Raw genomic sequence first — 15943 nt, forward strand, 5'->3', positions numbered from 1 at the left:
ATATAAAAGGTTTTGTTGACATTCGCCATGCAGGATCGAGAGCATGTGTCGGAGGATTTGTTGTAGGTTGTCGGTGTGTTACGTGAACATTCAAGTCTGTTTTTGTTTTTTTTATGGAGAATATTTTGACAATATGAGGAGAAAACACGGTCTTTTCCATTTGAATCCCTGTTTCAGTTAATGTCGTGTATATTGTGTGTGTAACTGAAGATTACATAGCAGTCTGCCTCTCTTTTAAACCGTGCACTCTGTTTCATTGCAACCTGTACTTTAAGCAATCACTTCAGGCCAAGTGCAAAACTATACACTCAAAGAGCAACACCGGAGTGTGTATATGAAGGAGCTTGTTTGGCAACCTGAAACTATTTTCCATGTCATAGCTTTTCAATAAAGCTAAATTGATTTTAACAACCTTAAACAGCAGAGCTACTCAAGGAAGGTGAAGTGTAATAGAAGCAATTTGCCTAACGTGAAATACACCGCTATCATCTTTTGAAAATTTGTTTGAGGGAAAAAAAACATCAGCTAATTGTTTTGGTTTTAATTAGCAAAAGACGAGTGTTGTGATGGTGGTGGCGTCACTGACCGTGGCTCGTCCTAATAAACTGGAGTAATGAATAACTGCAGGTGTTGCCATTTTGTGATTAATAGTGTTATAATTGGACAAATTAATGAACTGGCGGATGAAATATGTGAGGAGACGTGTGAGGAAGGCAGTTGTCTCTCAGGAAGAGACCAATATGAACTTGTGTAATGAAGAAAAACTTGACTAAATCACTGGCTCCCTCCCTCCATCGGCTTCTATTAGAATTGCTGCTTTTCTCCAGGGCCCCTGACACTGCAGTTGCTCTCAGTTTACAGCACAAACAATAACAGCTGATAGAGATTTCTCTTTGCAGAGATAAATCCAATTTGTTTAATCCAATTCTGCCGTCTGATCAGATAGAAAGTGTAATTCATATCTTGTCTCTTCCCTTTTTACAGGTTCCAGTGAATCTTGAGGTCGACTGATGTAGCCATGGGACGATCGCTAGATCTTTGAGAGAAGCCTTTGCCTCCCTCCTCTACCACATCCTTTTCTCCCTCCCCCGACTTTAAGTTGAGTCCTGCAGATAATAGTAATCAACCTACGGCACTCTCCCCTTCCCTTTCTCTTCGAACCATGGCAAGAATTGCCTCTCAGATTCATGGCCATGTGATCGGGCCTTTTCCGGTGATCCTTCTCTATTTTGCACCTCTGCTGCTGATGGAGGGTCGGTGTCACGCAGCCCCCTCAGGCCCAGAGTCGGACTCCTGTTCCACATTAGTCCAGAGCCGCTTCTTTGGCTTCTTCTTGTCATCCGCGGTGTTCCCCACACTGCCTTGCTCTTGGACCTTGCAGAACCCTGATCCACGGCGCTACACTATATTCATCAAGGTGACCAAACCTACAGAGAGCTGCGTGCCGTCCCAACTACGCACCTTCCAGTATGAGTCCTTCCTGGAAACCACGCGCACCTACCTGGGCATGGAGAGCTTTGACGAGGTGGTGAGGTTGTGTGATACCTCTGCACCAGTGGCCTTCCTCGAGGCCGGGAAGCAGTTCCTCCAAATGAGGAAGGGACTTCCTCGGCTGGGCACTGCCATCACAGATGGTGAAGGGGATTTCAAAACAGAATACCTGGTAGTGGGGAAGCGCAACCCCAGCATGGCTGCCTGTCAGATGCTGTGCCAGTGGCTGGAGGACTGCCTGGCCTCCAGCACGTCTAACAGGCCCTGTGGCATCATGCAGACTCCATGTTTGTGCTGGGAGCCACCGCCGCTGCTCAGTGAGGGGGACAGCTGTTATCACAATGGAGTTTACCTGGAAAACTGTTTACCCAGCTTGAAAGAGAGTGGCAGAGACGCTGAGATAAATGGTGAGTTGAAAAGCTTTTACATTTTGACTTGTTGACTTGTAAAATATTGTTTGTAAGAGGGGTGTACTTCATTCCCTTATACATCCACTGCACAGTTTCAAAGTCACTGAAATGCTATGTTTATTGATTAGGTCTGCTTCTGTCTGAAGCAGGAGGGAAAGTGAAGTCATGCTTTGAAAGGGTATAACAGATTTATTTAGTTTTGTCTGACCTCAAGGTTCGGTAGCCTCTCAGCAAAATGAGAGAGAGAAATGCAGCAGCGACGATGTCGCTGGTGAAAGTGTTTGTGAAGAAGTAAAGATAATTGTGACATCGCTGCAAAAGCAAGTGGAGTGCTTTGTTTGTGTGTGTGTGTTTTGGGGGGAATGGAGGGTTTAGAGTTTCATCCGATGAAAGTGAGATCTGTGACCTTGCGAGGACGGCACCACATTCTGTCTCTCTAAGGTCCTGGGAGAGACACTCAATCAGCTTCCGGGAAGCCTGTGGAAACAGAAGAGAATCGAGTGCTGATATTGGATAGCTTTGGGAATTCTCTGAGCAGTGCGGGTGATGAGGTAAGGGGAGTCTGTAGAGAAAGACGGCAAGAGAAAGGCCGAAATAAGATGCTATATAGGGGGCTGTAGCTTGAAGTCTTATTGTCTGCTGCTTGATTTCGACTCCCCACCCCTTCCCTCGGCAGACAGGATGTGGCCTGACATCTCTGTCCCGACTCCATCAGGACTATGGCCAGAGGGATGTAACATTTCTCGGCTCTCCTTTCTCATCCTAATCTTTCTTCCATCGAACTCCTCCTCATTCCTCTGCTTCTCTCAGTCACTTCCCCTAATCAGCCTGCGGTCATATTCTCTCAGTCCTCATCCTCCTCCTCTTCTTCCAAGCCACCATCACTGCTTCCCAATCGTTCCCTTCCCAGGCTGATAGTGGGCTGATACTGAGCCAGTCGTGGGAAGCCAACCAAGCAGACATGTTGCAGTGGGTACCTCGTGCCTTATCCTCCCCCAGTCTCCAGAGTGACTTTTATTCCCTCACCCAGCCTCCTCTCCTCTTGTTATTGCACTTGTGTAACTCAGTGGTAGGTGTGGGCTGATTGTGCTATAAGGTGTAAAAAAAAAAAGAAAAAAAAAAAGGACTATACCACCCAATGAAGTATGCATTATGGCTTTCTTCTCCCTCTCCCGTGACATACAGGTGAAATGTCTTCTTGATGATAATTCCAGGTTGAGAGCGAGCTCGTGACTGTGGAACCCCATGATGAGCTCAAATAGAAGGAGGCAGGCAGTCTGTGAATATTTGGCTGGATGGATTACTGGATAAATTGATTTGAGGCTGGGGAGATGTAATGGATTCTTTGTGGAAATGGGTTGGGGAGCTGGATGGTTATGACCTGCTGTGCTTTGTAGAGGGGAACAGAGGGGTGATGGTTGTGACTGACGAATGAAAGAAATCCAGAAGATACAGAGACAAGAGAGACAGATTGGCAGACGAGTGAAGATGCTAATGGGAGCTAGGAGAGAGGGGGTTGTCGGATGTGGACCCTCTTGATGAGGACTGATAGTTGTTTGGATGGATCAGGCAATACACTGCTGGACTTGCCTACCAGCCTATAATGGCTCTCCCTCAGTGGAGGGACTGAAGGATCTGGCCCAGCATCAGATCACTGTCAAAACTGGAGCATCATGTCCAGCTGATGGGGGTGGGAGCTCGATGATGATTTATTGTCACTGCAGAAAGCAGTGGGCAGAGTTCTCCACAGTTCCAGGTCATGTTTTAGACATAAAAAAGATTGATTAACAGACTAACCGTTTATTTGGAAAAATGTATAAATCACAAATACATTTATTAGATTACTGACAATGCACAAAGATTGATTGGCAGTATTTCTGCACGTCTTTATCAGTTACAGTATCTCCACCTCCGTAAGTGCAGGTGTGTAAATCGTGCACAGTGAGTTGAATAAATTGACCTACAAACTGATAACTGGGGTTAATGATAAACTTTTTCTTATAAAAATAAAATAGAACGCTGTCAGACAGGTTATTTCTAGCACGACACAGATGATGCAGATGTCATCTGCTGCTACACAATGTCAATAGGTTCATCCAGAGAAGCAGCTAAACCTGTATTGACTTTGGCGTGACCTTTTTGTCATGATGCATCACATGTTTCTTTTTTTATCTGTGTCATTGTGGGTTCTCACTGCCCCTTAAAAGCAGAAATTGTGAGCTGACATAATATTAAAAAAACACGGTGTAACTGGACTGTGGAGAAAAACGAGCAGAAATGTTTCAGATAACGCAACTGAGCCCAGATTTATTCCCTGTTGCAACAGCTAACGAAAAACAAAAAACAAAAAACAGGGTGGCTCACCCACAAGCTACCCTTGTAGAATTTGTCGCTAGGTAACACTCCCTCTTAGTTATCCCAGCCTCTCTGGGTCTGCAGCTTCTCAGCCATTGCCAGAACCCAACATCCTCTCCTAAACAAGAAAACCCTCCCCGTGAAACAGCCTCACTGAAACACACATATGAACAATACCCAGCATTACAAATGATAATAATGCAATAAACGCGGGTAACGAGCAGGCGTCTGCTGACCAACAGACTCTGTGCTGTTTAACTAATGTTTTACAGTAATATTCACCATATCCACTGCTACTCATAACAACACCTTGGACTGAAAGATCTATTTCATCAGCCACAACCACTCCCTCCCCTTTCACACTGTGTGTAATTGGTGCAACAGCCCATGTGACGTACAGTGTTAACACACAACCAAAGGAGTTTCCCCCGCGTACAGGGGAGCTGAATAAATAAGGTTAGTGAGACATGAGAGCTGAAAAGGTGCAAAACTATTCTGCTGATTGAAATTAGAGCCATATAAAGAAGAGGAGGGCAACAGTTTACAGATGACCATACACAAATATAGAATTAGGCACCAAAGCCCAGTTCAAATAAAGCACACATTCTTGTTCAAGTGTGTTATCTACCTGTTTAAATCTCAAATCCTTATGCCTCATTATGGTGCCTGATCTGCATCTTCCTTCATTGGTAGAGCGAGTTGTCTTTTTTAAAGTAGATTTAAAAGTCTGTTCCTCACCTCATGTAAACGGGTAAAACAAAAACCTAGAAGTGCAAATATGGTAATATTTCACAAAAATAAAAAAATGAAAAATCGCTAAGCTTTAATATTTAAGTTTGCTCCAACACAAAAATGATTACAAAATCCATTAAAGAAAGTGAGAAATATTCCTGGATCTGCTTCACAACTTAATATGTTCTTGCCGGGGTCATCATGTTCCACTTTTTCTGAAAATTTCATTAAAAGCGGTTCAGTAGTTTTTGAGTAATGGTGCCGACAGCCTGACAGTAAAACAAATGACAATGAAAACACAAAGCTCCTTGGTGGAGGTAATGACGAGTGTTCAGGCTTTTGCCCTCACATTAGAAAGCTCTGTGCCCATTGAATTTAGACAGAGTAATACTTTAGGCTGAGCTAAAGTCCCCATTTAAAGATTTTGTTTTTGGGAAAGCTTTTACATTTGACACTGGCCGATATTTATGCTGTCTGTTTTAAGATCTTTAATTCAGTTTTTCTCTGCCCATGTTCCTTTTCTTAGTCTCAATTTATCAGCCTGTTTTTATTACTTCTCGTAGGGGGCACTTTGTATCATTGTTTGGAACGGTGCAACATAAATATAGCTCATTATTAGTATTATTGTAACCTCTAAGCTGACAGCGCTGGTTACTTCAAGGCCGTGTTTGGAATGTACCGACACTGAAAAGGTAACAGATCAAATTATTCTGAAATGTTGGCCATGGAAATCCATTCTGGTAGAAGATGTTATTGTGTGTTGGTGTGGGTGTGCGCATAGTTTGTCATGATGTGTTGGGACGGAGCAGGACAGTATTGTATTTGTGAGCTGTAGGTGGACAGCAGGGGAGGCAGTGAGTGATTAAAGGGTGGATCAGAGGGAAGTGAGGAGATGAAAAGGCTCATGACTCAATCTGAGCAAAAGAGACACGACTGTGTTCGCTTTGAGGAGGCACCAGAGGTGACCAACAAAGTGTGGAAACAGAAGGAGGGCGAGATTTACTTGCTCAAAGTGCTGTGGGATCATCTAAGTCGTGACCTTGGTTGCTTATTACACGCTCTACCTTTCAGGTTTCCACTCATTTTAAGGTGTGAAATATGTGATAAAGCAGAGATGCTTTGAAAATGACCAAACAAGGTCACAGTGTCACAGCCTGAAAGCACCATGGCACGGAGAGGAACTGCACTGGAACACAACAGAGAGCAGTCAGAGCAAAACCAAACTTTGGGATTGTATCATGTGTGCATGTCAGCCATCGCAACAAGAACATAGACCATGAAGTATTTTATGTGCATCACTTACAAGACCAGGTAGACGGGGCTTTCTGTGGAAGTAAAACTGGAGGGTCACCATCAGCTGAATGCTCTGAACTGCTATTATGCCTGGCAGCACATTTACTTGCTTTGTCTATTGCTGCATTCAAGAAACTCATGAACATGTTTGCAACATAGAAAGGCATGTACAGTGATTGTTCTACAAATAGGGATCAGTTTCTCAGATTCAATACGTTATACGCTTATACATCTTCCTACCGATTTGTCCTCCACATGAGGGATTCGCTGGTGCCAATCCCAGCTGACATAGGGCGAAAGGCAGGGTATGCCCTGGACAGGTGGCCAGTCCATCACAGGGCCACATAGAAACAAACAACCATTCACTCTCACAGTCACGGTCAATTTAGAGTGTCTGATTTTGCCTCATCCCCAAATCTGCATGTTTCTGGACAGTTGGAGGAAACCTTAGAACCCGGAGAAAACTCGGGTTGCAATCACTCAGGTTGAAAGTGGTGTGAGCAACACAACCTCTTTGTCCATGGGTTGGTGCGAGCAGTCAGTCAGCAGTATTTGAAATGGTATGTTGGCTGAAGGAGACAACATTTTAGAGCTATAATCGCAATATCATGATTCTGTGATATTTTTTTTGCCAAAGGTTATCACACCTTCAGAATCTCATACTGTCCCATGACAAATGTGTGTGAACGATTGGGTATTTTGGCCCAGTGCTACGCTGTGACCTCTCCTGGGTGCATCTCATATCACCTGGGATTATCTACAGCTTCCCCACAACCCTCAAAGGAGTAAAATAACTAATAATGAATTAATTAATATTTCCTTTTCTCAAGAAGTTTGACTGTTTCCACGAAGGAGTTCTAAGTTAGACACTTTTCTTTTGACCTTCTCCTTTTTAGTTTCAGCTGCACTGCCTCCACTGGTCACAGGGGAACGACCGAAAAGTGTTGTAATACATCATTTGATTACTTTGATCGCAGTCTAATCCGAGCTGTCTTACATATTGATTATGATGGAAGGGTAAAGAAACAAAGGAGCAGATGGACCCGCGGTCCAAAAAAAGACAGGCTGTGAAAAGGAGAAATACTCATAAACCCGCCTGACTTGCAGTTTTTTCTTGCTGCTGGCAGCTGGCGGCGGCATGATGAGGAAGATGAATGTGAGAGCAGCGTCTCTCCCTGCAAGCCTCTGCGTAACTGGACCGCATTGTTGCTAAACTAAGGGATTTCCAACTTATACCTCGACCCTTGTATTTGTACTTGTACTTGTATTTGTTACCTCTTTGGGACCCTTTTTTGGCATAAACATTGACCTTGTCAGGACCAGTCATCCTCATGGTGACCAAAACCTGGTCCTCATAAGGAGTAATGTCATTTCTGAGGAACTTGCAGAGTTTAGGATTTAAATTTGGATTGTGGTCAGGTTCAGGTCAGGATTAAGCCTTAACTGGGTATGGTTAAGGTTAGGGATAATGCTTAGTTTAAGCCAGAAGCGGCCTACCGGAGGGTCTGATCTGGCCCGCAGGATGAATTTGTGAATCTAATCATAATGCGATATACTATACTTTTCAGTTCCTGTGATTAAATGTATTGTGTAAAGATCAAATTGCACTGTCTGTGGCCCCTTAACTAAAACAGGTTTGACACCCCTGGTTTAAGCTGTCCAAATAAATGGAAGTCAGTGCAGTGTCCTAAGAAGAATAGCTGCACAAACGTGTGTGTATGTATGTAATGAGTGAGAGAGAGGGTGAGAGGGAGAGAGAGAGAGAGAGAGAAGGTGGGTTGTGTGGTGTTCACTACAGGGGGCGACATGTGAGCAGGAATACACACACCGAGTGCGTGTGCGAGAGAGAGATGGAGAGCAGTGAGATGCTTCATGCTGATGTAGAGGTCGCTCCATCGCAGGGAGCCTTGCAGCCTGTTTGGGAGGTTTTCATTTTTCATACAGAGCCTTTTCTTGTAGGATGCAAGTACACGCTTGTCAACCCACCCTATTCACCTAGCTCGCCGTATCATAGTAGGATCAAAACAGCTCAGGTTAAGGACAAATCCTACGGAATCGGTCGGCGGCATCAACGGCAACGCCTCTCATTCAAAACATTGTGAAAGAACATTTATTCCTCATTATGTCAAAATCCTTGGTGGTCTACCGCTTGGCAGATACAGTATCTTGTTCACTATGGTTAGTCCACACCACTGACCTTTCCACCTCCAGATGAAACTTTTTGCCCTCAAAATGTCTGTGTAAGGTTAGAGTAGTCATCTTCAGTAGTTGGCTGAAAGGCTACTGGACTTACTTGAGTTTATCTTTCTTAAATACTTAAAAACTATGTCACTTTATAAATTTTGATTTTAAACTTTTTTTTTCACAAATACTGTATTGCCAATACTGACGCCAGCCAATCACAACACATAAGCTCGAACAGTACACTGTCCAAACGGAGCACACCGACAAGACTGTTTCTCTAGGTCGATATCTCATTCATACTACCCCACCACTCTGGGGTAGTATGAATGGCTGACATAACCATAGAATAGATCGTGACTCGGTTTTTTAAATGAAAACCCAGATGTTGCAACAAAGGGAGCAGCATCTCTAATCTGAGTTACCGCTAAGCGCTTCTTACGCTATCATGTAAATGACTGACGTGCAATTTAATGGGCTTTTCATATGCCGTACCGTACGTATTATGGAAATGATAACATGTGCTTGGTCTGACTGAGACATGTAATGACTTAGAAAAAGGAAATGAGAATCAAGCGGCTCTAGCCCGCGGTTAAGGTCACAGTTTAGTTCAGACGCCGCCACTCCCAGCTACTCCAGAAATGAACAACTTAGCATTTCAACAAAGTTCAAGGCAGTGACCTCAGCACTCGTGAATTCTCTGGCCTTTATCGGCTCCACCTGTTCTCTCAAGGACTCACTTGAACTTGAAGTCGGCGTGAAACAAGTTGAGGAATTGTCTGTCTCCTTCCCAGAGGCTGCCCGTAAATGGAAGGCCTATCTCAGGTCCCTCCTCATGCAGCCCCAGGGTTTATTAAACATTCATGCTTTAATTAAGCAATTTTACCGCTGCTACTTACCAGGTGATGATAAAAGCACAGCTCCAGGATGAGCATAGCGAGGCAGACGTGAGTGTGTGTGTGTGTGTGTGTGTGTGTGTGTGTGTGTGTAAAAAAGTGTCCTACATGAAAAGCCATTAATTTTCTGACATAAAGAAAAGTGTGAGGATTAGAGAAAAGACAAGTGAAACTTTTTTTTTTGTTCTACTGCCTCATCAGTTATGTGTGACTGCAGGAGAATGGGATAGGAATCCTTCTGTTTGGTGACAGCCAGCTTGTCACTGCTTACCTGTTCTGTCATTTCTTTTCTCTCTCTCTCTCTCTCTTTACATTTCATCATATGAAGTGCTTATTTTTTGAGGAATGAGATATAACTTAGGGGACATTTTCACGTCCTATTTCTCCTCTCAGAAAAGTACTCTCTGCAGCCGAGTCTCCAGGATCCTATGCTGCCAATTTATGTTGATACAAACCACACATACAACAGAACAGTAGAGAACTTATTTACATGTCTGCAGGGGGTGCAAATTAATGTGATTTAACTGCTCCTGTTGCTTCTGACAAAGATTAGGAAATGAGGGCGATGATAACCACTTTCTGTTTGTGAATGTTATTATAATTAGGCTCAGGTTTATGCACAAAGGTCAATAGGCCTGTCACTTTTTATCTGAAATGTGGACATCCATTTGACCTTGGGGGTGAAGTTCATTATCAGACTGTAATTACCACACGGTCCTGCAGAGCGCACTCTGAGCCCAGCTTTTAGCCGTGGATACATTTTCTCTTTGTTCTCCCTTTGCCGTCACAAAAACAAGACAGTGATGCCGTTTTGTCGTGAAAATGGAGGACACCAGCAAGTCAACCTGTCCTCCCGAGCAAATGCTTATGACAAATATACATCCAGAAAAAGCCACTGTGGGTTTCCACGCCGGAGAGGGCAAAGTAACAAATAAATATTCACCTGTTAGCTTAGCTGCTAGCTTCAGCAGAGGAGGTGTCGGGCAGGGGAATGAGGAATTTAATGATAAATGATACATTTAATGATAAATGATGTTATGTTTGGTTGTGTACATAATTTATCATCACACTTACTATTAGTCATGGGAGGTTGGACACTCATTCCTTTGCCCTTCTCCGACACCTCCTCTGCTGAAGGCTGAAGCTAGCAGCCAAGCTAGCAGGTGAAATCGCATATACGTATTAGTTACTTTGGCCTCTTGGTGTAGAACCCATAATACTTTGACACACAATGTCTCCATAACGACAATAAGACATTTTTTTTAACAAACAGACTGCGTTGTATCTTTGAAGGGTGAAATTGCACAAATGGGGGGAAAGATAGAGAATTACTGTGCGTGTTCATGTGACCAGTTTCCTCGGCTGTGAGGACGTTAAATGCAAGTCTCACAGTCGTCTTTGAGATTTGATGACTTGGACAATGAAGATGAATTACCTCAGGTCACACTGTAACGTACGAGTTTACTGCCGCTGTGTGCCAAAGTAAGATCAAGAGCGTGTGTGTTTATGTGTGTGTCTGTTTATGAGTGTGTGTGTTGTTGCATTTCCATGCTTCGGTGTCCTTGTTAAGAGCAGGAGGTAGCTCTGTGGGATGGCTGTAAAGGCTGCTCTCCTTGGCGATATCACCTGGAATGATACCCAGAGGTGACACCTTGTCAGAACACCCACACAAGATATAGGACACTCACACACACACAAACACACACACACACACATACAGTACTGATACACACCCACAATAAACTGAGTCAATCTTAGCCACAGTCTGCCAGGTCCTAGAAAAGAACTCATTAGTGCAGATACGATCCATGGACTCTTCTAACAGAGACAGTCAGTCAGAAAATGTGCAGTCATGTGATCTGTTGAAGGCTCCCGATAACCTTAAATCACATTAATACAACTCATAGTATCTGTTGTGTAGGTGCCGACCGAAGTCTCCATTGTTGCGTGCTGTGTTCCAGATAATTGGCAAATGACAGGTTGCGAGGAATCTTTCTTTTATAAAAGATCAGCAGATGTCACTTAAGTTGGAAGGTGACGTCTAAAGGCATTCTGATTTAACAAACACTACGAGTGCATTGTTTTTAGACAAGTTTTAACCATTTATTTCAATCTGGTCTCCAAAAAATAGCACAATAGAAACCATAGTTTCAAAAATGGCTTTGTGATTATAAAGGTTTAACTCCTCAAATGTGGTAAACGATTTGTGCATTATAATGTCAATGTCGGCATGATGGAAATGCTGAAGAAAGTAAGAAACAACCATTTGTCCCCTCGTGTGCATTTGTTTCTCTAAAATCTGCAGATGCACCCGTCACTACGTGCTCACATAAAACAAAAAAAACAAAACAACACTTTTCATAAAATGCATTGCAATACAATTCTAGGAGCCGGTTCCCTTTTTCTCTGCTCAGTTTAGATGAATTTATTTACTCATACATTTCTAATCAAAGCATCACAAGGAGGTGCTCTTTCACAGTTTATTATTCAGTGTTTGTTATGTTTTGCACTGCTTTCATATCAGCTTAGGACAGTACTGCCCAACCTAATCTCAAACAACAAATTACAATGAATTATGATGATGATGATGATGCCAGGAGCCTCGAGTGAGTGTGTGTGTGTGAGTGAGTGTGTGTGTGTGTGTGTGTGTGTGTGTGTCTGTCCATCTTTTCTTTCTTCTTTAGCTACAGCACTGTGCAAACATCTCAGGTGATCTTTGGCATTTTGATTGCAATGATGTGATTGGAAGTTGCTCTTATATATGATAGCAAACTGATTGGTGATTTGACCCTCACCTTTGGTCTTGAGCTTTGGGTTGTGACTGAAAGAACGGTTGCAAGTGGCTGGAATGAGTTTTCCTTGTAGGGTGGCTGGGGTCAGCCTTAGAGATGGAGTGATGAGGTCAGAAATGTGCATTGAAAGAAGCCAGTTAGGGTATACTGTATGCATTTGGTCTGGATTTTTTTCTGGAGTAGACCCAGAACTGGCTGGAGGGAATAAATGTCTCATCTTCCCTGGGAACACCTTGGAATCTCCCAGGACGAGCTGGGAAATGAGGCAGGGGACAGGGACGTTTGAAGAAACCTGCTTAGTATGCTGCCCTTGCAGCCCAATCTTTAAAAAATGTAAGACTAAAGATTGTGGTAGCAACTAGATTTAGTCCGTATTTTACAATCTTATAAAAATGAAAGTGTACTTTCCTGTCCTTGCTTGTCTGTTTTTGACATCCTTTTTTTCCTTTCTTTAAACCAAGTCCTTTCTTTGTTCCCTTTTTGTTTAGTTGTTTGCTGTTTCTGCTTTCGACTTCACGCTGATTGGTAGCAATTCTGTGCAGTCATGCATAGTCAACAACTGGTGAAAAGTTTAGATCCAGCAGAGTGGATACCAACATTCATGTAATGGGTTTTGTCTACATTTTGTCATTGCGGTTTGAAAAAGCAGTGCATGGAAAAAAGATCCCCGCAGCCCAACAAATTCAGTTGTCAACAAATGTTGTATTCTACAAAATGGATGAACACAGCACTAAAAGAGCTAATATTGATTTTTACTTTTTAATTTTCGACTGAAAAGAACAACATTTCAGCTGGGTTTTTAGTTCCACTAAAACTCCACTGAAGTTTTGAAGTTAATGCCACTGAATCCACCAAAATCATCCTGCATTTCAGGCTTCGTTTTCTGTGTATTTATTTAAGAGTGCAGACAGGGTGGAGTGGGTGGAGATGAGTGACAGAAGGATGGCAGCAAAAGTGAAAGGGAAGGCCTACAAGACGCTATAGTGAGACCTGCTATGATGTATGGCTTGGGCACAGTGACACTGCCTAAAAGACAGGAAGTGGAGCTGGAGGTGGCAGAGCTGAAGATGCTGAGATTGTTATTGGGAGTGACCAGGATGGACTGGATTATAAATGAGCCTATTTTTGAGGGACAGTTCAAGTTGAACTGGTTTGGTCACGTGCAGAGGAGGGATGGTCAAAGGACGTTGAAGATAGAGCTGCCGGGCAGTAAGACAAGAGGACGACCACATGAGGACAGTTGGTGTAACTGAAGAGGACACAAGGGATAGGACAAGAAGATGATCTGCTCTGATGACCCCTAAAGGGAGAAGCTGGAAGAAGAAGCAGAAGAAAAAGAATTTGAATTTCCGAACTACAGTGTAGATTCCAGACACTCATTTATACCAATGTTTTGTCAACAGTTACACCGTTCTGGGCAGCCTGTGGCCAAGTGGAAAGGGAACTTGGCTTGTCGCTGGTTCAAGTCCCCACCAGGTCGAAAGGGCTGGGGTACCCCTGAGCAAGGTACCCAACCCCCATTGCTCCCTGGGCGCTACTCAGTGTGGCAGCCCGCTGCTCCTAATTCTAGGATGGGTCAAAATGCAGAGAATAATTTCCCTAAGGGGATTAATAAAGTATCTAAAATAAAAAAATAAATTAAATTAAATTACAATCGGTACATTGAATACGTTGAGCAAAACTAAAATTTGTGCAAGCTTATTCAAGACATGTTGAACTATTGGCCGCCTGACAGCATCATTCTTTTAATCTAATGCCCATTGATTTATTTAGAGCGCACATCTTTTCAATTCTTGTCAAAAAGACACATTTATGTTCAAATGACAAAGCCTTAATTGCAATAGTAATTACGTAGGGGGCAAAACAAGGACTCGAGTGACCTCATTATACGAGATACAATTTTAACCATGACCGCTTCATAACCTTGAAGAAGGGTTCGCGATTGTGACCATGACAAAGGAGCTGTTTCCTGCGTCTGTCGAGACGTTAATTCAGCCACAAGCCACATTCAGGTCTGTAACGCCGGTTTAACAAGTTAAATTTCGATGTTAAAGTCCAGCAGAGTAAGTGAGTGTCTTTGTAATTGAGAGGACGAACTGAGATCAAGTTTCCTTTTAGTGAAGCAGGCAAAGCGGCAGCAGAACAAGAGACAAAAGGGCACAGCTAATTACTTTTCCCTGATTTATCCGGTGCCTTATTTAAAAACACCTTTAAAGTGAAAAGGCAGCTTTGTAGAGTTAAAGTTAGATAAAAGGGACACTTATGCAGGAAAGCTAATGTGGGTTGTTATCAAGAGTCTGTGCCGTCTGGCTGTATGTCAGTGTGATATACTAGAACACTGGATTTATCAACGGATATGATTTAGTTTTTTTCATAATTAATAGTTTTTTGTGTCTATAATTGGGGAAAATCAGACAGATAAGAAATGTAAATTCCAACACAATCCAAAAACCCTATATACCACATGCTTTACTGTGCACAGATTGTGAAAAAATGTCATGTTGTGGGCTGTTTATTTATTCATACTTCTCACGGTTGGAGAATTATGTATTTGAAAATATCTTGAAGTACAAATATTGCCAATATAGTTTTTGTTTGACTGGAAGCTGAAGTATTTGTCACTCCTCGCACCAAAGTCCATAGAAAATCAGCCGCATACAGGATTAGTTGATTTATTACTGCCTCCAGAAGTAAGTTCAAATGGGTTATTTTGTGATTTTGGTCTCCATAAGCTAAAAATACTGTTTTTTTTCTCTATGGACTTTAGTGCAGGAGAGTAAGATGACCTGATGCTCCCGTGGCATTGCTGCCCCAAAGCAAGCACTGTTTACTTGTTGGTGAAATAGTTCTGAGCTGATCCTTAATTGTCTGCATAATTACTTTTCAATGAAGCTGCAGGACCTTTGACAAAAGGGAGCAGAAGCAATGTTGACTCACTCTGCCTGATGCCAAAATCAAACATGCCCATTTCCTTCCACAAGACAAACAGGGAATACTCTTGTGTTTGGCTTTGATTTTCAGTTTAAGGACATTTTATTTAAGCCACTGAAAAATAAAACCATTTATTCAACGATTGGAAACTGAAATCAAATAATAAAAATAAAAAAAAAAACTGACAAGACCATTGTGTGTTTGCGATGTCCTCGGGAACGCTTAATTTGTTTTCCAGCAAACGAAATCAAACTCCTTTTCTCAGATTTTATAAAGCGCTTTCCATTTAGTGTTGGTGGGTCACTGTGTGCCACTAAAATGTTCGAATACATGTACGTTTTAAAGGAAGCAACATGTATTTACTTGTTTGTTTTACATACTGTGATGCAGGTAAAGGCCTTTCTTCTCAAACACAGTCAGTCATTTTCAGCTCACAGTTTTTAGTCTGTACTCAGAAACACATTCTATTCCATCATAGTTTTATATGTAGAACCATATTGGCTCTGGCTGCTGATGTTTAAAACGGTGTCATTAATTCAGTGGCTTTAGCTGTAGTACAATCTGACGAGACAGTTCAACGCCTCATAAATTAAAGAGAATTTTGGAGGTGTTCCAAACCACAAGTTATTTTTTTGATTCTGAAGTGCGACATCGCCATATTCCATTTATAGCTATTCTTATATTAATATAGATGTGATGTTCCCATCATTTAGTTAACCGTCATATCAAATAAAGACAAAAATGAAGACACTGGTGGTACTGGTGAGAGTGAAGTTGATGAAGATGGCCAGTTAGGATGTGGAGGTGGATCATGCCCTTGTGCTGCATTGACAGCTGATTTCTTAGAAAGAGAGAGCATTTT

The 15943-nt window shown here is 42.5% G+C and overlaps 1 protein-coding gene across 8 annotated transcripts in view; it reads left to right on the forward strand.

Moving 5' to 3' along the window:
- adgrb1a (adhesion G protein-coupled receptor B1a) overlaps positions 1-15943 on the forward strand; it is a 132046-nt gene that overhangs the window by 43384 nt on the left and 72719 nt on the right. For all 8 annotated transcript variants that reach the window (XM_058647178.1, XM_058647184.1, XM_058647181.1 and 5 more), the window contains one exon: positions 985-1898. In XM_058647178.1, coding sequence (XP_058503161.1) covers positions 1163-1898 — 736 coding nt within the window. In that variant the 5' untranslated portion in view covers positions 985-1162. The remainder of the gene's footprint in view (positions 1-984; positions 1899-15943) is intronic.

The sequence above is a fragment of the Solea solea genome, chromosome 13, assembly GCF_958295425.1.
Source record: "Solea solea chromosome 13, fSolSol10.1, whole genome shotgun sequence".
NCBI lineage: Eukaryota > Metazoa > Chordata > Actinopteri > Pleuronectiformes > Soleidae > Solea > Solea solea.